Source organism: Hylobates moloch, unplaced genomic scaffold, assembly GCF_009828535.3.
Source record: "Hylobates moloch isolate HMO894 unplaced genomic scaffold, HMol_V3 SCAFFOLD_5, whole genome shotgun sequence".
NCBI lineage: Eukaryota > Metazoa > Chordata > Mammalia > Primates > Hylobatidae > Hylobates > Hylobates moloch.
The window spans coordinates 70,714,509-70,738,796 of NW_026652280.1; the positions used below are offsets into that span (position 1 = coordinate 70,714,509).

The 24,288-nt window shown below is 39.1% G+C and overlaps 1 protein-coding gene across 3 annotated transcripts in view; it reads left to right on the forward strand.

Moving 5' to 3' along the window:
• PIEZO2 (piezo type mechanosensitive ion channel component 2) overlaps window positions 1-24,288 on the forward strand; it is a 479,940-nt gene that overhangs the window by 352,313 nt on the left and 103,339 nt on the right. For 2 of the 3 annotated variants that reach the window (XM_032152839.2, XM_058438662.1), the window contains exons 11-18: window positions 175-313; window positions 3,132-3,280; window positions 5,267-5,497; window positions 8,956-9,079; window positions 10,922-11,211; window positions 13,120-13,268; window positions 15,330-15,503; window positions 19,924-19,965. In XM_032152839.2, the coding sequence (XP_032008730.1) occupies window positions 175-313; window positions 3,132-3,280; window positions 5,267-5,497; window positions 8,956-9,079; window positions 10,922-11,211; window positions 13,120-13,268; window positions 15,330-15,503; window positions 19,924-19,965 (1,298 nt within the window). The remainder of the gene's footprint in view (window positions 1-174; window positions 314-3,131; window positions 3,281-5,266; window positions 5,498-8,955; window positions 9,080-10,921; window positions 11,212-13,119; window positions 13,269-15,329; window positions 15,504-19,923; window positions 19,966-24,288) is intronic. The other variant, XM_032152840.2, reaches the window with a different exon arrangement.

Genomic DNA, 24,288 nt, shown 5'->3' on the forward strand with positions numbered 1-24,288 from the left:
GAGGGAATGTACAAGGTTGCCTGTACTAAAATATTTGGACAATTGGCTAAGTTATTCAGCTTGCAATCAACTCCTCACTGTTCAGTTAGGGTGGAGTAAGGGAAGTGGGGGTATGTCTACATTGAAAACCCAGAGCTGCTGTAACAGGTGTCCCTTTCTCTGCACTCCCGGCAGGGCCTGCTGGTGACTGTGAACGGCAATCCCGTGGATTACCACACCATCCACCCCAGCCTGCCCATGGAGAATGGCCCCGGCAAAGCCGACCTCTACTCCACCCCCCAGTACCGGTGGGAGCCCTCTGATGAATCCTCAGGTGGGAGCCAGCCCTGCACTCAGGGTCGCACTTCTCCCTCATTTAGAAGCTTGGCCTCTCTCTGTCTTTTTGTTGTTGTTGCTTATTTGATTTTTTTAAAAACTGTATCCATGTCAGTATCATTAAGCTCACTTCTTTAAGTCCTGCCTGCATTTTGCCCCAGCATATTGCTAGTTGTGTTCTATCCTTGTATACAAAGTAAGTGACATAATTGGGGTAAACTTTTAAAATAAAAGGTGAAAACAGTATTTTAAACATGCCAACTTAGGTATAGCATCTATACATATGTTGGTCTTTCTTTTAGTTGATATTGTAATTATGGTCAATGGTTTTCCTGGTTAATGTATGAATTTTTTTTTTTTTTTTTTTTGAGACAGAGCCTTGCTCTGTCTCCCAGGCTGGAGTGCAATGGCACGATCTCGGCTCACTGCAACCTTCGCCTCCCGGGTTCACGCCATTCTCCTGCCTCAGCCTCCCGAGTAGCTGGGACTATAGGTGCACACTGCCACACCTGGCTAATTTTTTGTATTTTAGTAGAGACTGGGTTTCACTGTGTTACCCAGACTGGTCTCAAACTCCTGAGCTCAGGCAATCTGGCTGCCTCGGCCTCCCAAACTGCTGGGACTACAGGCGTGGGCCACCGCACCCAGCTGAGTGTTTTTTAAGAGTCCTTTTTTTGTCCATTTTAAAAAAAAATGAGGTTGTCTAAACTTTTGCACGGCTTTTTTCCTCCCTTTTCTTTCAGTTGTTTATGTTGAAGGAGAGCACTATTACTAAAGATGATAAATTGGTGGCCTGGGGCTGAGTTTCACTCTCAGATTTGATTTTTGGTCTGCACAACATTTAAAAAAAATTTAAATAGCCATCATTTAAAAAGCTGCACCTCTGACCTAGAAATGGACACTTCTGGAATCCCTTGAAGAATATGAAGGTCTGGCAACACTAGTCCCTTACCTCTACAAAACAGCAGTTAGCTGGACCTCTATTGTCATTGCCCCTGCAAGGGACCAATTGCCTGTCACCAATCCATAAAGACAGAATTACAAAGTGACTGTAAAACTAGAGTGGATTTGCATCTTTATTTGTATGTAATTACAGCCAGAGCTCTTAGACCTTGTCCTGCCTTTAGTGAGTGGCCAGCAGCTCTCCAGTTTGCACCTGTGGTACATCACGCTTACTCCAAGGGCCTTTTTGCATAACTCTTTATCAGGTTTATTCTGATATCTGTTCTTCATAATTCTGTATCAGTACTTCCTGGAGTTTCCCCACAGGGCTTCTTAATACTTAGCCGTACAACTGGTTAGTCATATTATCCGACATTCCTCAGTAAGGTTAAATCAAGGTCAGCCACCACCCCCACCCCACCCTCACACCCAACCCGTGATGACACCTGAGAGCTGCATAGCTTCAAACTCTACTGGTTCGTTCCTTGTTTCTGCTTCCTGCATACATGTGTTTTAGTTTGCAGCTCAGGCTTAAACTGGAAAGTTCAAGGAAACACAGTGCTTTCCAGTGTGCTCTTCAGAGCATGGGCACCAGAAGCAAACACACAGGGCCCAAGAGTCAGCATCTGTGGCTTCTGACGTTTGAGCTGCTGGGGTCACAGCCTAGACAACCTTCTACTTACCCATTACTTTCATGTGGACAAGTAAATTGAATTTTGAGTGCTGACAAGGACAACCCAGACATAGTGAAATCATAAACTGGGCTTTCAAAAGTGAAACAAAAGCTGGAAAGGTTTTAAAAATTAAATCTATATACACAAAAAGTGTCAACCAGAGAAGTAGCATGGCAGTAACTCTAAAATCCATCGTATTTGGTGTTTTCACCCCTGTCTATGATCCCAGGGACTTTTCGTATAAACCGCAGGCTCATCCAGTCCTACTGCAGGAGGAATGAGACCCGTGGGCTTCTGCCAAGGACACACCATCGTCTCATTGTGGAGCCCATGTGGAGTAGTATGCACAGTCACTGATTTTTCAGTCATTTATACCTCTTTATGCTGCTAAGAAACTTTCTCCTGTAACCCACCTATACACAGCCCATTTGATTTGAACAAGAAAGACAGAAAGGACAGTCTGCTTAGTGGCTTAGAATAGCACTTAGTGTGACACACTTTCTGTGGACCAGGAACCTGGGCATCAGTAGGCTGGTTCCTCTGGCGCAAGGTTGCTCATGAGATTGCAGTCAAGCTGCTATCTCAGCTGAAGGCTTGTCGGGGTGGGGGAGAATCTGCTTCCAGGCTCACTGTGTAGCTATTGGCTGGCCTCAGGCTCTTGCTGATGTCTGGCTGGCAGAGCCATCAGTTTTCACACCTGGGGCTTCCCATAGGGCTGTTTACAGCATGGTAGCTGGCTTGTCTGAGGACAAGCAGGTGAGAGAATAAGAGAGAGCACTCAAGGTGAAAACCACAGTCTTTTTAAACAGAATCTTGAAAGTGACCCTTCATCCCCTCTAAAGTGCCCTATTTGTGTTAGAAGAAGCCTGTCACAGGTCCCACCCACACTCGAGGGGAGGAGCCACACAACAGCATGAACACCAGGAGGTGGGGGCTCTGATGACAGGCTTAGAGGCTTCCTTCCATACCTTCTTACGTGGAAATTTTCCTTTCTCAGTTATTACATGCTGGATCCCATTACACTGACCAGGCAGAACTTACTGATTCTGTTTGAATTCTAAGGGCTTTATGAATGGGAAACAATTTCTGAAATCTTAAATAAAAGGCTATACCAAAACCATACATGTGCTGCATTGCTTGGAACATTTATACAAACGTCACGTTTGCATAAATAGTTAAATAAAGTATTTGTCCATCTAGAAAAGCGAGAGGAGGAAGAGGAAGAGAAAGAAGAATTTGAAGAAGAAAGGAGCCGTGAGGAAAAAAGAAGTATCAAAGTTCATGCCATGGTCTCCGTATTCCAATTTATTATGAAACAAAGTTACATCTGTGCCCTCATAGCTATGATGGTATGTATGATATGATGGTATGTATAATATGATGATATGTATAATACGATAGGACAGTATGTATGCTATGACGGTATGTATAATACGATGGTACATATATAATGGTATATAAGATATGATGTTATGTATGATATGATACTACATATATGATGGTATGTAAGATATGATATAATGGTATGTATGATATGATGGTGTGTACAATATCTGATGGTATGTATGATATGATATGGTATGTATATGATGCTATGTGCAATATGATATGATGGTATGTATGATACGATGGTATGTATGAGTGGCGGCTGCCAGGGTGCTGGAGAAATAAGACCACAGTCCCACTGGCTCTAATTGCTTCTGTCTTCTCAGGGCCAGCAGAAGTATAGGGATCCCCCTAATACCTTGGCAGAGAATGGTCAGCTGTGTTAATTTTTCATGGGATATTTATACTACAGATTGTAAAATTATGTCCTTTTCAATTCCACTTATCCTCCTTTTAAGTATTAATACATTTCTTTCAAATTAGCTTATCAAGTCAGACTGTCTCTTATTTTGCCAATTTGAGAGGACATGTTAGTTTTTTCAAATGACATTGAAGGTCTTCAAGGTTAACATAGGCTGCTTTTATTTGTTTCAGATGGTGAGAGTTATATTCACATCTTATCTTAGATTTGGGTGAGACGTTGTTCCATCTTAGCTGCAATCACTTTTTTTTTTTTTGAGATGGAGTCTTGCTCTGTTGCCCAGGCTGGAGTGCAGTGGCACAATCTCAGCTCACTGCGAGCTCCGCCTCTCGGGTTCACGCCATTCTCCTGCCTCAGCCTCCCGAGTAGCTGGGGCTACAGGCGCCCGCCACCACGCCCGGCTAATTTTTTTTTTATATTTTTAGTAGAGGCGGGGTTTCACCATGTTAGCCAGGATGGTCTCAATCTCCTGACCTCATGATCCGCCCGCCTCGGCCTCCAAAAGTGCTGAGATTACAGGCGTGAGCCACCGTGCCCGGCCAGCAGCAATAATGTTTTACCAATATGAGCATCAAGCACCTTCCGATTGTGAGCTCTCAGTTTATGCGTGTTTCTACTTACCATCTGCAACATCACAGCTTCAAAATAGACCCTTGGCCCATAGATAGAAGATAAAAGAAGCTATAATCTCTCCCTTTCCCAAAAACAACTTTTCTCGGGAAATTTGATTTATTTTTGAGAAACCTAACATTCTTGTTTAAAATACGACTCTTCCAAATTCTGTGGTTAACAGTGAGATCCTGTGGACACCTTTGATGATAAAAACAAAAATATTCTTTAACTCAAGGGATATAGAACCTAGGCACAGTTTCCCCAGGCACTTAGTCCAGGTGCTTCTAAGATGAACCTGTGTGTGTTCAACTTCAGTTTCCGGTAAGGAACACAGCCACATGTGAGAGGAGACTGGGAAAAAGAAAGCACCACAAAATTGAAGAGGCTAATTTGGGGATTGCCAGCTCTGTTCTTCAAATAAAATTAGTTCTGTGTTCTTTGGTTACTTTTTGACATTTTCTATACATCAACTGCTCCTTTAAACTGCAGCAAATCTCTCATTCTGAACTCACAAAAGTATACCATTTTTTTTTCTGTCTAAGCCAGATAAGTTTGGTTTTGTCTTTAAAGCAATAGAGCTAAAAAACATAAAATAAAATAAAATATTTGAATACACATTTTGTTACTTAACGGAAAAAAGTCTATTGTAAAAACAACACAATCCTTCATTAAAAATGTGCCCTTGTCTGGTACCATTCTGCTGTGTTAATGGAGCTACAATGTTAAGGCTTTAAAACCTCCTGCCTTCTAAGCCACCACTCCATGGCTTGGGGTCTCCATCACTCCACCACAACTCTCCACTCTCCCTGGTTTGAATATTATGACCTTTTCTTTTTAGATAGTTTTTACCTTACCAGGGTGAGGGGACTGAGCATTGTATTGACCGTGGTCATGTTTCCTTTTCTGTCCTCCGGAGGCCTGGAGCATCACCTATCACAGCTGGCTGACCTTCGTGCTGCTGATCTGGTCGTGCACTCTTTGGATGATTCGCAACAGAAGAAAATATGCCATGATCAGCTCACCCTTCATGGTGGTTTATGGAAACCTATTGTTGATATTACAGTATATATGGAGTTTTGAACTTCCTGAAATTAAAAAAGTTCCAGGATTTTTAGAAAAGAAAGAGCCAGGAGAACTTGCTTCCAAAGTAAGTGAATAGAATACAATCAAACAAAACAATGACACAAAACCACAATCATCATCATAATCGTATCCAAGAGAAACCTTACAAAAACACGTTCCAAATATTCACTGCTTTGTAAAAATGAACAAATATGAGACTGTAAGAAACAATTCGCAGTGCTTAGAGGCCTCTATAATTTAAACATGAACATATATTACACGATGATTTAGCTTTTACTTAGGAATGACAATGTTTTCCACTCAAAGAAAACTTGTATAAAGGTTTTTAAGTATAAATCCTACTAGAGTAAAAATTAGGTGTGAAAATAGGAAAATACAGTGTAAAATGTGTTAAGGGGTTACAGGGCTGTCTTTGATTATCATTTTATAAAACATGCTTAGTGCATTAGTGTCACAGATAAGTATTGATTATTCATTCTCCAGTTCTTTCCTAAAGAATATTTTTAGCAGCAAAAATTAAGTGTGACATTTGCTGTTTTTCTTCTACTGATTATATGATATGTTCTTATCTGAGTTAGAATGTTCATACTCTTCTCATTACTCATTTGTTTTCATGGGCCATTTTAAAGTTTTATTTCAAAAGATTAGGTTTCCCAACTTACTGTTTGTTTTGTTAACAGAATGGCAGACTAAACACACATTCCCTTTGTGTTAATAATTTAGTTTTAAGACAGTAAAAATAAACGTGTATGTATTGAATGGATCTTGGAAATTAGTGTCTTTGGAGGAGTTGGTCATTTACATCACATGAAATTCACCTTTCCTAGGAGCAACTGCCCGCTTTAAGGGTTGTCACACACCCCATATCCAAGGCAATCAGGTGTAAATGGGGTAGAGTAGACTAGGGCAAAGTTTGGTCTTCATAACAGATTTTTGGGTGAAGAGCTACTGGGGTAAATGAAACACATTCCAACAGATGAATTCTAGTGGCAGAGGTGAGAATGTAACCCCTGTGTTCATGGACCAAGGGAATTTCATTCATTGATTCATTCACCCCAAACTCCTATGCCTGCTTCTTCTCCTCACCCTGCTCCATGCTGAAAATCCCACGTTATACTCTCACTTACAAGGCACCTTCATCTAACACTCTTTTCTTTTACTCTCTCTCCCTCTTTCCTCTTAAACACAGACCCACACACACATATTCACACACAACTGGTAACTTAGTCTTATTCTATTTAAAAAAATCAAAATTATTTTCTTCTGACTGTGTAAATTCATCACAGTCTCACTCCGAATAGCAATGAAACTGCTAAAATTGCATGCTAAGTCACTAGCTGAATTATCTCCTGTCGAATCTAAAATTAACAGTTCTTTAGGAGGAAAACATTATTTGGGAAATAAATTTGTTACTCATGGGAAAAAAAGAGTTATTCCGGGAACCTAGGTCTGCACTTATATTTTAACGCACCCAGGAAGTCAGAAAAAGTGCAAGGTTTTGTCATAGAAGATAGTAATACATCTCCAGGCTTATAACATTTCTATTACAATAATATTTGTAAAACACATTTTTTTTTTTTTTTTTTTGAGACGGAGTTTCGCTCTGTATCCCAGGCTGGAGGGCAGTGGCGCGATCTCGGCTCATTGCAAGCTCCGCCTCCTGGGTTCATGCCATTCTCCTGCCTCAGCCTCCCCAGTAGCTGGGACTACAGGCGCCCACTACCACACCCAGCTAATTTTTTTGTATTTTTTTTTAGTAGAGACGGAGTTTCACCGTGTTAGGCAGGATGGTCTCGATCTCCGGATCTCATGATCCACCTGCCTCGGCCTCCCAAAGTGCTGGGATTACAGGCGTGAGCCACCGTGCCCAGCCGGAGTGGCTATAATTTTTAAAAAGGCAGATAATAACCAGTGCTACTGAGGACATGGAGAAGTTGAAATGGTCATACACTGTTGGTGGGAATGTAAAATGGTGCAGCAACTTTGGAAAACAAAGTGCCAGTTCCTCAAAATGTTAAACATAAAATTTCCATAAGACCAGCAATTCCAGTCCTAGGTTCATTTACCCAGGAGGATTGAAAACATCTGTCCACACAAAAACTTGTATATGAATGTTCATAGCAGCATTATCCATCATAGCTAAAATATAGAAATGATCCAAATGCCTATTAACTAATGAAAGGATAAAATGTTGTATGGCCATGCAATGGAATATTATTGGGTAATTAAAAGGGATAAAGAACTGTGCATGCTACCAGTGGATCAACCTAGAAAACATTATGCTAACTAAACGCAATCCATTTATGAAAGGCTACATAATATATAATTTTATTCATATAAAATTTCCAGATTAAGCAAATCTGTGGAGACAAAAAGTAAATTCGTGGTTGGCGAGGGCTGAGATATGGAGAAAAGGAAGCAACTGCCATAGGGCTTCTTACACAGGGTTGATGAAAATGTTGCAAAATGAATTGCAGTGATAGTTGCACAACTCTGTGAATATACTAAAAACCACTGAATTAGACAATTTAAATGGGTGAATTGTATGGTATGTGAATTATATCTCAATAAAGCTATTTTTAAAAACCTACTGTATGTGACCAGGCGTGGTGGCCTACGCCTGTAATCCCCAGCACTTTGGGAGGCCAAGGCAGGCAGATCACTTGGTGTCAGGAGTTCGAGACCAGCCTGGCTAACATGGTGAAACCCGTCTCTACTAAAAGAATACAAAAACTAGCCGGGTGTGGTGGTGTATGCCTGTAATCCCAGCTACTTGGGAGGCTGAGGCAGGAGAACCACTTGAATCCGGGAGGCAGAAGTTGCAGTAAGCTGAAATAGTTCCATTACACTCCAGCCTGGACAACGGGAGCGAAACTCCCTCTCAAACAAGAACAACAACAATAAACCTACTGTGCGTTAGGTACTGTATTTCCTAAACAATAGAGTTCCCCCAAATCAAAAGGTTTTTGATTTCTTTGTCCTTAAGAAAATGTTACTATAAAAGTATGGGCACTTAGAACTAGTGTTCCTTAAGCTTTAGAAGATTAATAATAAGGGGTTCTATTTTCTGGGATGAGATTTTCCTTTTCCCATCTATGGAATTCTTCAAAATAAGGAACATTGCAGTCAAGGGAGTATTATGCAAGAAGTACATCTTCCTTTTAAAATTGTAATGACGTCACAGTCAGGAGGGAATCAACCAAGGACCAGCACCTCAAGGGAGAACACTTGTCGCAGCTGATTTCCTGCCCAGGTGGAAGTTGTTAGAAAGGTTAGGTTCATCTTCCTCAGGACTTGTGTGGTGCTTCTGGCACCCAACACAAACATGGGAGCATCCTCAGAAAAGGGACTTAAAAGCAGTGAATCTCAGCTGAAATCAAGCAGGTGACCTGACTCTGTCTCCAATAAAAAAGTTTATTTATTGTACTCCCACTGGAATGTGGAGAAAATGTTATATTTGTTGAATGTTTTTACATTCCAAATGGTTGCTTAATTCTTGTTTTGCTCCTTCTCTATTTTCAGATCCTTTTCACCATTACTTTTTGGCTACTGCTGAGGCAGCACCTCACAGAGCAAAAAGCTCTGCAAGAAAAGGAAGCTCTTTTATCGCAAGTCAAAATTGGCAGTCAGGAAAATGAAGAAAAAGGTAAATTAGTGTATATGTGTGGCTGGAGACTTTGGTGCTCAGCAAAATTACAGAGAAAGAGCCCCAAAATACATCAGAAAGCTTCAGAATAAATGAAACTGGAATGTAAACTTGGAGCATTAAGTATTACAGCGTGTAACTTTTGAGGTACACGTGAGAGTTGCAAGGGAGTGTTAAAAATGTGCCATTTGGGCCGGGCGTGATGGCTCACGCCTTTAATCCCAGCACTTTGGGAGGCCGAGGTAGGCGGATCACGAGGTCAGGAGATCGAGACCATCCTAGCTAACACGGTGAAACCCCGCCTCTACTAAAAGTACAAAAAACTAACCGGGCGTCGTGGTGGGCGCCTCTAGTCCCAGCTACTCAGGAGGCTGAGGCAAGAGAATGGTGTGAACCTGGGAGGCGGAGCTTGCAGTGAACCGAGACCTCACTGCTGCACTCCAGCCTGCGTGACAGAGCGAGTTTCCCTCTCAAAAAAAAAAAAAAAGTGCCACTTGATCCTCACGAAGGTGATTCCCAAGGAAAGAAAAACTGAGGCTCTGAGAAATTAAATGATTCCTCCCAGGTCATACTTCTAATGAGTATTGGGACCAAGAAGCTAAGTCACATCTTTTACATTTAAAACTTCTCTCTTCTTTCTTAACAATAGTATACTACAATGTAAAAACAGAGGATGATGATGTTATCACCTTGATAATTTTAGACCTGCTGTATAGGTAAAATAAGAACAGCTTGCTCCCTAATTCCGTAGATATGCCAATAAATGTAAATTTAATATTTGTAGAATGGATTGAAGACTACTGTGAGGTTAAGAAGCACTGTCTGTGAAAAGGAGCCTATAAATGTCCACAGAAGCTAGGCTGGTAACCTTCAGATTAAACTAGTAACCATAAGAACGAATACAGGCATATATATATTTCCATACACTCACACACATATATTTATGTTTAGTTTCTTATCTAGACCTAAACAATGAGTTGTTTTTCAGTAACAAAAGTCTGTCTGTAAGATTCAAATCTTGCCTATATGAGTTTTGATGTCTCTGTTCAACATAGTGATTAAATTAACCAGTTAATTTTGGTAAAAAATGGTTAATTTGAGATCAACAATTGCTCTGAGCCCTCACTTGATTTTCACTCTCTTCACTCTGTGAATCTACTAGTTGTTTGAATAAATTATTCAAATTAACCCCAATAATTATTTTGAAATAATTATTCAAGTTCTTCAAACATAAGGCTGTGTAACACAGAGATGAGTCTTATGTATTAGCATATTTTAAAGCAACACAAAATAAGTTTTTTATTTTGATCCATTAAATTGTTTTAAACTTAAATTACAATTACTCTTTCAATCTAATTTAAATTAAATTATGTTTTGCTGTAACTCTCAAATTTTTAGTTATTTAAAAGCATGCTTTTTGGTTAAGATTGTTAGCATTAACCACATTTAGTAAAGTACTACTAGGATTGTCTAGAGCCGTGAAGCAATTAGAATTTGAAATTAATATAGTCATTTAGATTTGTGCTATTGTTGCTTATTTATTTTTTACATCTCACAGTACTTAAAGCTATCACTAGATATCAGAAATAAAAAAGATCTTGTATATAAATTAGTATTACCAAATTTATTTTCTTGTAAACTATATTTTGAGAAGGTTATGAAAATTGACTTTTAATCTAGTTATGAATGTTGCCGTGTTTATGAGAATAGTCTAAAATCATCCAAATTATACAATAACGTAGAAAATGCATGCCTCTACATCCTACATCTACCACACATGGTCAAAGCGTGGTTCTGCACAGATAACCAGCTAAGTATAACAGCACAGTTTTCTATTTGAAGATGAGGAACTTCAAGATATACAAGTGGAAGGAGAGCCCAAAGAGAAGGAGGAAGAAGAGGAAGCGAAGGAAGAGAAGCAAGAGAGAAAGAAGGTAGAGCAAGAGGAAGCTGAAGAAGAAGATGAGCAGGACATCATGAAAGTCCTGGGCAATCTGGTGGTGGCCATGTTCATCAAGTACTGGATCTATGTCTGCGGAGGCATGTTCTTCTTTGTCAGCTTCGAGGGTAAAATTGTAATGTACAAAATCATCTACATGGTGCTGTTCCTGTTCTGTGTGGCCCTATATCAGGTAGGTACACAGTTGACCATTTTAATTCTCACATCTGTATGTATGTAGGAATATACATGAGCTACCTTTGCAGAGATTTTAAATCACTAGAATCTCATGAACATAGATAAAGTGATCGGCAAGATTCAAACATTGTATCCCAAGAATCCTAAAATGGGAAATGACTGTCTTCAACTTGTTTACTATTTCAAAATTTCAGGGCTGGGTGCAGTGGCTCATGCCTGTAATTTCAGCACTTTGGGAGGCAAGAGAGGAGGACTGCTTGAGGCCAGGATTTCCAAACCAACCTGGGAAAAATACCAAAATCTTGTCTCTACAAAACATTTTCTTAAATTAAAAAATTAGCCAGGTGTGGTGGCACACCTGTAGTCCTAGCTTCTTGGTAGACTGAGGCAGGAGGATCACTTGATCCCAGGAGGTCAAGGCTGCAGTGAGCTATGCTTGTACCACTGCACTCCAGCTGGGCAACAGATTAAGATGCCATCTCTAAAAAAGTAAAAATAAAAATTTTAGGTTGTTGAAAAATCAGGAAAAAGTTCATACATAGGTTTTCCAAAAATTATTGATCAAAAAAATCTGTACAATTGAATTACATTTTTCTTCCTTTCTTTCTTTCTTTCTCTTTCTTTCTGTCTGTCTGTCTGTCTTTCTTTCTTTTCTTTCTTTCTTTCTTCCTCTTTCTTTCTTTTTTTGAGACAGAGTCTTGCTCTGTCCCTTAGGCTGGAGTGCAGTGGCGTGATCTCTGCTCATTGCTCACTGCAATCTCTGCCTCCCAGGTTCAAGCAATTCTCATGCCTCAGCCTCCCAAGTAGCTGGGATTCCAAGTGTGCACCAACACCTCCAGCTAATGTTTGTATTTTTAGTGGAAATGGGGTTTCACCATGTTGGCCAGGCTGGTTTCAAACTCCCGGCCTCAAGTGATCCGCCCTCCTCGGCCTTCCAGAGTTCTGGGATTACAGGCATGAGCCACTGCACCTGGCCTGTAAAAATTGAATTATATTTTAAAATAGTAATTTAAAAGCTAGATAATCTGAGGTTGTAGAGTATTCCTAGATATACTTTTGCATTTCAGGCTTTAGGGTCAGAAAATGATATATGTGTGGCATGTGCCTGCTCTTTGTGTACGTATATATACGTATAGTGCATTGACTGCTTTCATATTTCATTAGTTAAAAGAATTTCATTCATTAAAATAAGTTAATATATGAGATACATTAAAATGAGTTAGCTCTCCACAGACTCACTTTTAACTGATGATAAAAGAGAACCCAATAATAGAAACACATGAAACAGTAAAATATCTTGCAGGTAGCCAACAAAACAAATAAAGGAACTACAATAAACAAGAGTATATCATATGTTAAGATAAAAAAATCTCGAAAGAAATCAGTGAACTTTTGAATACTCTTAAAAATTCAGGATGGATGTTCTCTAATGAATATCCACAGCTTACAGTAAAATGAGATGTCTTTTTTCTGTGGTTGTTTCACATTTTCATTCATACAATATTGCTTTCAATTTCAAAATGGATGTGGTTTTCTCTGAGCAATGATAACCACAATGACAGCAGCACCTACCCTACTATTCCTTGAGCGCCCCCTATGGGCCAGATAGCTTGCAGGAACCCATAAATATCTATTTCATCCTCGTAGCAACCCTGCAAAATAGGCACTTATGGAAGGTTCAGCCTCTTCCCCACGCAGTTAGCAACCATTTATAGAACTGGGATTCTAACCCAGGACCACTCCACGATGATAGACACGGAACATTAAAAACTAGAAATGAAATAGACTTTATTTTCAGACATTTGTAAATGTGTCACTTGTATTACTTGAATTAAACCAAATAGTTTTGTGAGTTTTCCTAAAAGTGATTTTTTTCTCATTTTTTTAAATGTCTGATTCGCAGGTGCACTATGAATGGTGGAGGAAAATTCTAAAATATTTTTGGATGTCAGTGGTTATTTACACTATGCTGGTGCTTATCTTTATATACACATATCAGTTTGAAAACTTCCCAGGCCTGTGGCAAAATATGACTGGATTGAAAAAAGAAAAGTAAGTAATTTTGAGTTGAAAATGATGAACAAGATGAAGACTTGAATGCATATTGTTCAAAGCATCTTTAAGGAAGATTTTAGTAAAGCATGATGTCATCAATGTCTATAAGTTCCTCAATAATAGAAATTAAAACTGAGTCATTTTTGTGTTCTCTTTACTTAGCCCTTAGCTTAGAACATAATAGGCACTCCATGAATTTTCAGAATTTTAATGAAATGACATTTTCTGATGTTAGTTTCATGTGAAACACACCTAACACTTAGTCATGCTTTCTGCCCTCCACATTGGAGCTCAGTTCTTCAGTTCATAAGTAAGTTCATGCACTTATAACATAAAGTAGCAGACTTTGCTCATTTATGTTGCTGGGTGCTTAGATTCTAAGGAGTATTTAGTGCCATAAAGAAACAAATTTCTCCAAGTGCTCATAGACTTGTAATGATGAGATGGTTTTTCCTGTGCATGTAGGAGATAATGCTCTATCTTTTTCTAATTTGCTTCTGTAAACTTCTGAAATTAGTTTGGAAATCCAGCCAGCATTGGGTTTTGAGCTGAATATATTGATGTGGCTGAGTAGGGAAGTCCCTTAGAAGTCTCTGTCCCTTAGAAGGGAACTAGACCAACACAGCTGAAGTGTCTATACAATAAGCGTTTATTAAATGCTGTCCATGTGCTGACACTGTTTTGTGCCTGGAATATGACAGGGAACAAGACAGACAAAATCTAAGCCCTGTAGATCTTATATTCTAGCAGAGGAGACAAACAAACCTATTTAGTGTAAAATAAGTCTATTACACTTTGTGACAGGTCCGTGAAGGAAACAGACAACAGGCTGAGGCAGTGAGTAAGGGGGAACTATAAATGAATGACTGGCACGGGCTTTGCTGAGGAGCTGGTTTAGACCCCAGCTGAAGCGTTAGAAGAAGCTCGTCTTAGGAAAAGTGTGTGGGTTGGAGTCTGGGGTGTGGAAGGGCATTTCACGCAGAGGGAACAGCACATGCAAAGGTCCTGAGGCAAGTCAGAGTTTGGCACAGTTCATAAGAGGAACTGAAGACAGGCGGTGATTGGACAGCGAAGAGTGGGGAGAATTCAGGCAGGCAGCTGGGACGTGCATGGCTTGTAGGTAGCATTATTTGTATTTTATTCTTGGTGGAATTTTCCAATCTTTAAAGATCCCTTGACTAGCTGAGAAAAAGCGATGTGTGGGAGTAGAAACAAGGAGACTAGTTAGTAGGCAGCAGCAGTGGTCTTGTGAGAAATGACGGCAGCTTCCCCTAGATTCAGTGGAGGCAGAGACAGATAACAAGAGTGGGCGATTCAAGAGGTGCTTAGGATGCTGAAGGAAATGTGGATGAATGAGATATGAAAGAAAAGAACATAAGAGACGTCTGACTTCTCAGTTTGCACAGGGTAGACACTTGTACCATTTATTGGTTCAGGGATACTAGAGTGGGGAGAGGGATGTGGAGGACAGCTTTGCCAAGAAAAATAGGAAAATCCAGAATACTGTTTTGGAAACACTAATATAAAATAACTGAAACAACCAATTTCCAGTATCAATTTGGGCACGAGAATCTTACAGGAGGAGCCTGAGCTGTAGATGCACTTTGAGTCCTCGGTGTAAGGAAGATGTGTAAATCCACAGAAGAGGATTTCCCTAGGGGGAAGCACAGCTGGAAGAGAGATCAAAACAGAGTCCTGGGGATATTTCAGCCTCTAGAGGTCCAACAGAAAAGGAGGAGATCACGGAGGAACAAGAAACCAAGAGAGTGTGATGGTGTGAAGACCACACTTGCTTCAAGGAGGACCAGAGGTTTAATTAAATAAAGCTAGAGAAGTAGCCCTGGAATTTGGCAATGTCAAGGTTTATTATTGACTGTTGTTAAAGTAGGTTAGCTGGCTTGGTGGAAACGAAAGCCATATTGGACCATATGGGAGAGAGGGATGCAATAAATGATAGAGCTGACAGGAGTGTAAGACTGTGATGTAGTTTATCACAAAGAGTCTGTGACTTCATTGCGTAAGAGAGGTTCCTGCTTTTTATTTTGTTTTGTTTTGCAGGCTTGAGGATCTTGGCTTAAAGCAGTTTACTGTGGCTGAACTGTTCACTCGCATATTCATCCCAACCTCCTTTCTGCTGGTGTGCATTTTACACCTGCACTATTTCCATGACCGGTTCCTTGAACTCACAGACCTCAAGTCCATTCCCAGCAAAGAAGACAACACCATCTACAGGTGAGCCACTGGAAGAAACACAGACCTCTTATTAAGAGGAAGGCAGCCTTCAACCCTACCTTAGGTTTGCCACCTTGCGAGAAGCCAGTAATCTAAGTTTCAGCCTTGAATTTTCCATGAGTATCAATTTGTGAGAAAAAGAGGAAAACGTGGAAGATTCTGTGACACATTCTGAAACAATAGGTAGTGACTTACGACTGGTTAATGTAAAGTGATCTTGATCGTCTTGTGAGATATTCAGAGTAGCTGTGGAGACTTAAATATTTTAGAGTTGATATGTGTATTTGTGTCTAGGTTGGTTATATGTTTTTAGAACATTTAGAGAATCTGGCTAATTCAGAGGATTTTTCCATTATGCCGACCACAAGTACAGAAGTCTTGTGAGAGCATAGCAAAAGATGATGGGCAGAGTTTTCCCTTCCATTTTGGAAATAAAGAACTTTGGCTAAAAAAACAGAATCTGCAATTGACTAGTAACTACAATCATATTTAAGAAGACAACATGATTACAATATCTTCTTTTAGCAGCTTACTGTTGTTTTCTCCTCATCAATAAATATACATTGTTTGCAAATAACAGATGGGATATTACTGGGATATTACTGCCCATATTTATTCAAACCACAATGGGTTATCATAAATCCTTCACTATGTTCCATCACGGGGAGATCACAAGCATTCTTTTAGTGAATGCTGACAATGGTCTTCCTTTCTGCCTCATGTTTAGCCTATGATTCAGATATTGGAAAAATACTTGTTAAGCAGCTAAGGGAGCAAAGGGCTGTACTGAGAGGAGCACAGAGACCACAGATGAAAATTCTCCTTAATTATTTGACTTTAAGGGAAAAAATGAAGATATCAATAGAAGATGAAGTAAGAGTTCATTATATGCATTTCATAAAATGCCAAACTTGCAGTGTTCTGCTGTGTAGGAACTAGAGTTATGGATAGACCCAAAACATTTGTTTAATGATGAGAAACATTTTATAATCCTTGTTTATGACCAGCAGATTCACTTTCCTTATTGTGTTGTGTTTCGCCTATCATTCTGATACTTCAGATGACTCGTAACCCATGGAACCAAGAGGTAGCAATCAGTCATGACTTGTTTTGCTATCTAGCCACCAGGAAAATCAGGCTCTGCTACAACCTCTCTGCTCCCAAGGCCCCAGCAGGGAGGAGGGCATGGATGGGGTCAGTGGCTTACCCTCTCCATATATGTACTTCTACACTACCTTCAGTGATGATCAAGCATTAGGAAAAATAAAGTAGTTATTAGAAGTTTGGGGAACCCTAGAAGATATCATTCATAGACAAACTTGATGGCAGGGAAAATCACCCCAAGTTTAAAAGTTTACAAAGACAATGCCTGCACATAAAAGTGAGAATTGTCAATAATCAGAAAAAGGATTTTTAAAAATCATTATTTTGACATTGCCTGTGATCCGTATGGATAAAACCAGTATTTGATATTTAATTCCGACCATGTAACATGTTTAAATTTACTATAAGTCCTCACCATTTTTTTCAAGGGCCCTATTCAATAATTACAAAGTATTTCAGTTAGCAGAGCCAATTTGTATGTTTGTGAAGGAGTTGTATTATTAAGCATTGCTAACGAAATCTTTTTAAAAATTTTTTCTTCCAAATGCCATTCCTTCTCTTGCATATTCAGTTTTTTTTTCTCACTGAAAGTGCCTCCAGCATGCAGGAGCCTTTTTCTTGCCATTTTTCTTAATGTGGATGTGTCTGAGTCTTCTGTCACGCAATCAAACGGAGATGTAATTCACCATTTATCCAGAAAAGTAGAAACATACAGGACCACAGTTTTGCAGAAGACAGTTCGGCTCACCAGCCGAAGGGTTTGGACCTAGCGTATGTGAAAACTGAATTAAGGTCCCACAGAATTCCCTTTAAGCATGTATAGCAGTGTTTAGCCTATGCAGGTTCTGGGGAAGGACTGCAGCCCAAGTCAGGATGTAGGTTCTGTGTTTCCTCAGCTGCCACTTCACAGCCCTTACCCTGCACCCCATGGCAGAGAAGAAAGATCTAAATGATTTGTAGCGATATGAGTCCTGACTTGCCTTCCTTGCAGCTGTGGCTTAGCCCTAAGCACTCCCTTAACGGTGAATTTTCCAAGTGAATGTAAAGGGCGAGGAAAGAGTGTGTAATGCCAGTTCTCTGAAGAGTTTAAGGACATAGGATTTCATTTTTCATTCTATGAAGAAAAGTTTTCTAGAACCTTAGGAAATTTGAAGAACTCACTCAAATTTGGTATTTTGGAATTTCATGCAACAGTTTGATATAAAGTCCCTAAGTTTAAACTTTGAACATTATATATATATAAACATATAATATATTATATTATATAGTATATATTATATACTACATAATACTATTAAATATATAAATTTTTTAATTTATATATTTGCAATATTTATATTTTAGTAATATTTTAATATAAAATTGATATTTACATTAATATATTTAATATAATATATTATATATTATATAATCTATCATACTATATATTATATAATATATATTACATAGTATATATCATATAATATAATTATATGATATAGAATAGTATGATATATAGATATATATTAATATATAATATATAATTATAATATATTACATACAACATATAAAATGTTCAAAGCTTAATATATAATATATATAATGTTCAAATTTTAAATATATATGCTGTATATTTTTTTTTAGCAACTCTTTCTCATGGGAGTATTTTCCTTACTCATAATTTTCACTTCACAGTATTTTTTGTCCTTGGAGTCCTAATACAATGACTACATTAAAATCAAAATGATGAAGAAAAAGGAATATTTTGAGAGATGGGATTGACTGTCAGGCTTTGCTTTCTCTGCTCCTGCCTCCCAAACAGATGCTTTACAAGAAATGGCCCACAGATCAGGAATAACGGATTTGCTCATTAAGCTGACTTCTACACTGTTGTCTCTGGAGATATGCAACTCTTCTTTTCCTGTTTTGTCTCTTGTTGGTGTATATGTGCTTATGCACACAGATGTAATGTAGGCACATGTCACTTGTGTATGAAGCAGAATTTATTATGTTTAGCCTTACAGAATTTACAAACTTAGCCTTATGAAAATATAATAATATAGGAAGAAATTATTATTTCTAAGTAGGCAATCTCAGGAATATTATTTCACCTATATATTGATAGAAATTCATATTATAAGAATTATAACGTATAACATGTTTATTATATAATATATAATTAGCAATGATTTACAAAGGACTGTTTAAATATTCATTACTTTTTTTTTTTTTTATTTGAAACAGAGTCTCGCTCTGTTGCCCAAGCTGGAGTGCAGTGGTGCCACCTTGGCTCACTGCAACGTCCGCCTCCTGGGTTCAAGCGATTCTCCTGCCTCAGGCTCCCGAGTAGCTGGGACTACAGGCATGCGCCACCATGCCTAGCTAATTTTTGTATTTTTAGTAGAGACGGGGGTTTCACCATATTGGCCAGGCTGGTCTCGAACTCCTGACCTCATGATCCACCCGCCTCAACTTCCCAAAGTGCTGGGATTACAGGCGTGAGCCACCACACCCGGCCATATTCATTACTTTTATATCTCTTTAATTTGTGCATGGTTTGTTTTAGAAAGTATTATTATGCATAGAGAAATGAAATGACTTTTTTTTAACTAGTTTTAGAAAAACCTTAGAAAACAGCATGCTGAATATGGCCACTGAGTAGGATCCTTTTTTTTTTTTACTTCTGGGGTAGCAGCAAAAATTAATTTTTTTAATTATATTTTATTTCATAAATTATACCTTGAGGCCAGCCACTGTGGCTCACGCCTGTAATCCCAGCACTTTGGGAGGCTGAGGAGGGTGGATCACTTGCAGTCAGGAGTTTGAGAACAACTAGGCCAACATAGTAAAACCCCATCTCTACTAAAAATACAAAAATTAGCCAGGTATGATGGCATACACCTGTAATCCCAGCTACTTGGGAGGCTGAGGCAGGAGAATCACTTGAACCCAGGAGGCGGAGGCTGCCGTGAGCTAAGATATATCACTGCACTCCAGCCTGGGTGACAGAGCAAGACTCTGCAAAAAAAAAAAAAAAAGTACCTTAAAAAATTTAAACATTACAAATTTGTAATAAAGTGTGTGAGATGGGGAGGGAAGAGAAGAAGGGAGAGGCTTATTATCTTCCAGCAATTTTCCTGAACATTGTCTGATTTAATGTTGCTACTGAATCTTGCTGTCTAGACTCTTCAAGGCATGAAGCCTGTGAGAGTGGCTACACCTGATGCTAGGAAGCTTAAGGGAGCCCACTTTGTTCGTCTCTGTCTAACAGTCTCCTCTCTCTCTCTCCAACCTGTCTCCTCATTGCATCCCTGTGCTTCCATCTGCCACCTCGTAGCCATGCCAAAGTCAATGGTCGCGTATATCTAATAATAAATAGGTGGGTATTTCGATGTTTTCTCTCTTATTTTTGTTCAAAGCTGTTTCTTGTTGTGTTAAACTCTTAACTGCTTTATACATGAAAAATCGTGTTGTCAGATAGTGGACAATGGTCTTCAGGTATGCTCATGGATGTATTTTGCAAACCAAACCATTTGGTATCTGCACCGAATGGTGCCACCAAGTGGATGTGGAGGCTGTTGAGGGTCTTCAGCTGGTGCTCAGCCTTTGGCCTTGGTTCAAACTTGTGTCCCATTCCTTCTGTTCTTTGGTAGAATTAGTGCAAGGCTTGCCTGAGAACTCCCCTCTCTCTTGAACACATAACTGAGAGCTCAGCTCAAGAACCACCTCCTCCACAAACCCTCCCATAAATGCCAACATTCCTGCTAAGAGTAATCCGCCTTCCCTCTGAACCCCCGTAGCACTCCATCACTGATGCTGTCCTGACACTTGCCTTCCAGTCCTCTGTCTGATCTCCTGCCTGCTTGTCTTATCTGCCTTGCTAGAGTAGGGGCATAACCTTCTCAGATCTGGACTCCCTCTATGATTCACCAAGATGTCCCCATGTCATCTACCCCAGCACCTTACCCATGAAATGATATTCGATAGATATTTCCTAAATGAAATGAAAAGAAAGTAGTCACAATATATGGTTTTAAAAACATCACTTTCTTCAAATATATCTCTACTTGAAAGATCAACATATTATTGAAGAGGGATATTTTACGTCACCAGATTTCATATGTTTGCACAGCACGAAAGGCACTGAGATGGCACTGAGACATGGACTTTCCTTAAGATGCATATCACCTAGCTGGGGAGATAAAACATATAATGTCCACGCGAAATAAAAAGCAAGTTTTGATAAATGTTGTGCAATGGGTTATCCTCCAGAGTTATCCTTTGGGATCTAACTTACTAAAACTGTTTTACTTTACTAAGTAGGTGAATTAAAATATTCATTCTTGTAATTGCATGTCATTAGTAATAAAGCTAGTAATTTAGTAAGAGAAATATATCTTGCAATAAATCCAATTAACAAAATAATTCTTCAAAAGATTTGTTGGTTTTCTACCCCATTCGCTTTTCTTATAGGTAAAATCCTAAGGCAGACAACCAAATCACAAACCCTAAGAGGCAGAACTTCTAATCAAGTATGAAAAGCAGAGAGTCACTTGTGGATTGCTGAGGGAGGAGGAATGAATGAGGCCTGTCAGGTTTCTTGGGGGCTGGTTTTTGACAACCTGAGAAAGAAACATCAACATTAGGTTTTTCAGCTGATAGAGAAGTAAGAAACAGACTCTAGCTAGAAATCCTGAGCAATAATCTAAATCCCATCCCTCCAAACATAAGGAACTCCTCACTCTGGTTTTCTCTGTGTTTCTTATGAAGCATTTAGCATTTGCTTTGTAAAGAGAAAGCTGAGACCCGTAAGAGGGCAAGAGTTGGTTTGATGGGCTCTCTTGGCAGCAACTCGTATGACTTTTGATCCCAAAGGACCAGACTTATATCATGAATGGGAGCTTATGCCCCTTACCCCAAGCCACAAGACCAGCTAATTCTCTCAGGACTTCTTAGAAGTATCAAAGTTCAAAGTCACCCCAAATGACCAAAAACTTGCAATATCCCATCTTTACCTTCTTTCCAGTGAAATCTCATATTTTTGTGTGAATATTAACATGTTAAGAGCAGCCAGAGGCCGGGCGTGGTGGCTCACGCCTGTAATCCCAGCACTTTGGGAAGCCAAGGCAGGTGGATCATGAGGTCAGGAGATTGAGACCATCCTGGCTAACATGGTGAAACCCCGTCTCTACTAAATATACAAAAAATTAGCCAGGTGTGGTGGCAGCACCTGTAGTCCCAGCTACTCGGGAGGCTGAGGCAGGAGAATGGCGTGAACCTGGAAGGCGGAGCTTGCAGTGAGCCGGGATGGTGCTACTGCACTGCAGCCTGGGCAACAGAGCGAGACTCTGTCTCAAAAAAAAAAAAAAAAAAAAAAAAAAAAAAAGAGCAGCCAGAGCTATGCCTCAAAGGAAACGTTATCAAACAAGCCTGTCTCTCATTTTATAACGTGTGCTTCTGAAATGCTGTATGCAGTGTTAAGCAGGGCTGATTATCCATTAGAATGACAGGGTGAATCCTTTAATAAGGTATATAAGCTTGCTTTCTCTCATAATTTATTTCTTTATGTTCAATGTTTTATAAGGAGAATAAAATATTTATAAATGTTAGTTCTGGGCTGAAAGAGGGGCATACCTACAATTCAACCTAAGAGTTGATTAAAATTTAGACATGACTTTACAAGTTGTAAGGTAGGGTAGTGTATTGAGGACAGTAGGTCACTTTGATAACATTTTAAAAATATAGATAATTGTGGTTAAGTTGCAACTGATCTAGTAAACAGTATACATTTTACCAACACACATAACTAAGATGTAATATTCAATTCATAAATCAAATACTTATTTGTGAATACAATCTTCTAAAAGTGCTTTTGGGTTCTAGATAATAATTTATCTTAAACAGTAAAATTATTTTACTTTAAATGTTACTTATATTAAACACTACACAGGTGCAAGTCACATTTCTGCTAACAATCTAATGATAACAGTGTCAATGCCGTTTACATTACCACATATTCCAAATTAGAATCATAAAAACAAATGACATTCAGACTAAGGAGATTTTACAATGCTAGAATTTCCATTTTCTTTAATGGAAAGTAGTTTACTATGTAGCTTTTCAAGTCAGGTCCTTGTACAGAATTAACCCTCTTTGAGGGTCCCTGTCATGTAATTTGTTTCTTCTGTTTCAAATAAGGATGTATCTCCAGTGCATAAAATTTCTTCACCCAAGATTCAGTGAATTATAGTGCACCCCAAGCACCGTACTCCATTTTGTAAGGGTGGTGAGTAGAGGAGGACTGGATTCTGTCTTCAAGGGGAAAGTCCCCAGAACCCATACGTAGAATAAAATGACAGAGTCACAAATGGAGAAACACACACATTGGGGGCTGCACAAAGCTGTGGAAGTGTAAAGAGTGAGTGAAGACACAAACAAATACTTGTCATCTGCTCTGTTAGAACATGAAAGGGGAGAGCCATTTTGCTTAATGGTCAGTGAGGAGGTTAGAGCTCAGAGCCTGAATAAGAGCAAGGAAACAAAGTTATCAGTAGTGTTAAAGAAAACCCTAGGAGAAGAGGTGCACTTCCTGTGGAGAAAGACATCCAAAGCAGCCTGATTGAAGGCAGTGGGGGAGGGGGCTTCTCCGAGAATCCTGTTCATCATCACGCTTACTATTTGGAGTCCCAAAGTCAAAATCCTTCCTATGACCATTAGGTAATTTGCACCTGATGTTCAGTAAAGAATTATAAGTCTTATAAGTTCCTTAGCCTGGAGCCTGATGTTCAGTAAAGAATTACAAGTCTTATAAGTTCTTTAACCTGAAGTTTCCGGGAATATTTTTACTAGAGTGGGTTTTCAAATTTTGTTTTTGGAAAATCAAGATCCATTTTCTTTTTATTTGCTAGGAAGTTAGAAAAAAAGCTGAATTAAAATACACAGGCTTTCCCGGAGAGTCCATACAGCTGTTGCTTCTAGCAACCGCAGCTGGGTCTGCCGTGGAAGCTTGCATTTGTGCAGAACCACCTCTGCCGCTCCCACTCCTCAGGGAATGCAGTAGTTGAGATTACCCACAGAAAGCCCAGTAAACAGAACCCTGAGACCATTGGGAAACAGATTCCCGACGAAGAAATGTTTGCTCTTTTTTTTTCTTCTGACTGGCCTACTATAAAATAGCCAAGTTCTGTTAAAGAAGGTGCTGATGACAGAATCATAGTCTAAGTTTAATACCTTCCCTATCATCCATCATTGTGTAGGCTCTTGCAAAAGCATGTTTCTAATTCTGCTTTTTCTTTACAATGATTTATGATGCAGATTATCAAACCGTAATATATGAAAATCTACCATTAGAAGATGGCTCCTTACTTTAAAATGTTTCCTGTGTAATTAACCACTGTGTTAACTGCTTAACAGAAACCATCTTAATTTTTACAACCTCCTATAAATAGGCACTATTGTTTCAGCTAACTGAGACTTAAAAGATAGGTTACATATCTTTGCCATCTCACCTAGCTAGTAAGTTTTCTGGTGAAGACTTGAACCCAAGTCTTTTAACATTCTTCTCTACGGCCTCTAAAAACAATGTTATGATAAAAATGAGACAAAGAGAGAGAGAAAAGTAAAAGGATTCACACAAATGTCTTTTTGAAACAGTACACTTTATTCATGCATTTAAAATATTTTTATCTATGTTTTATGCACA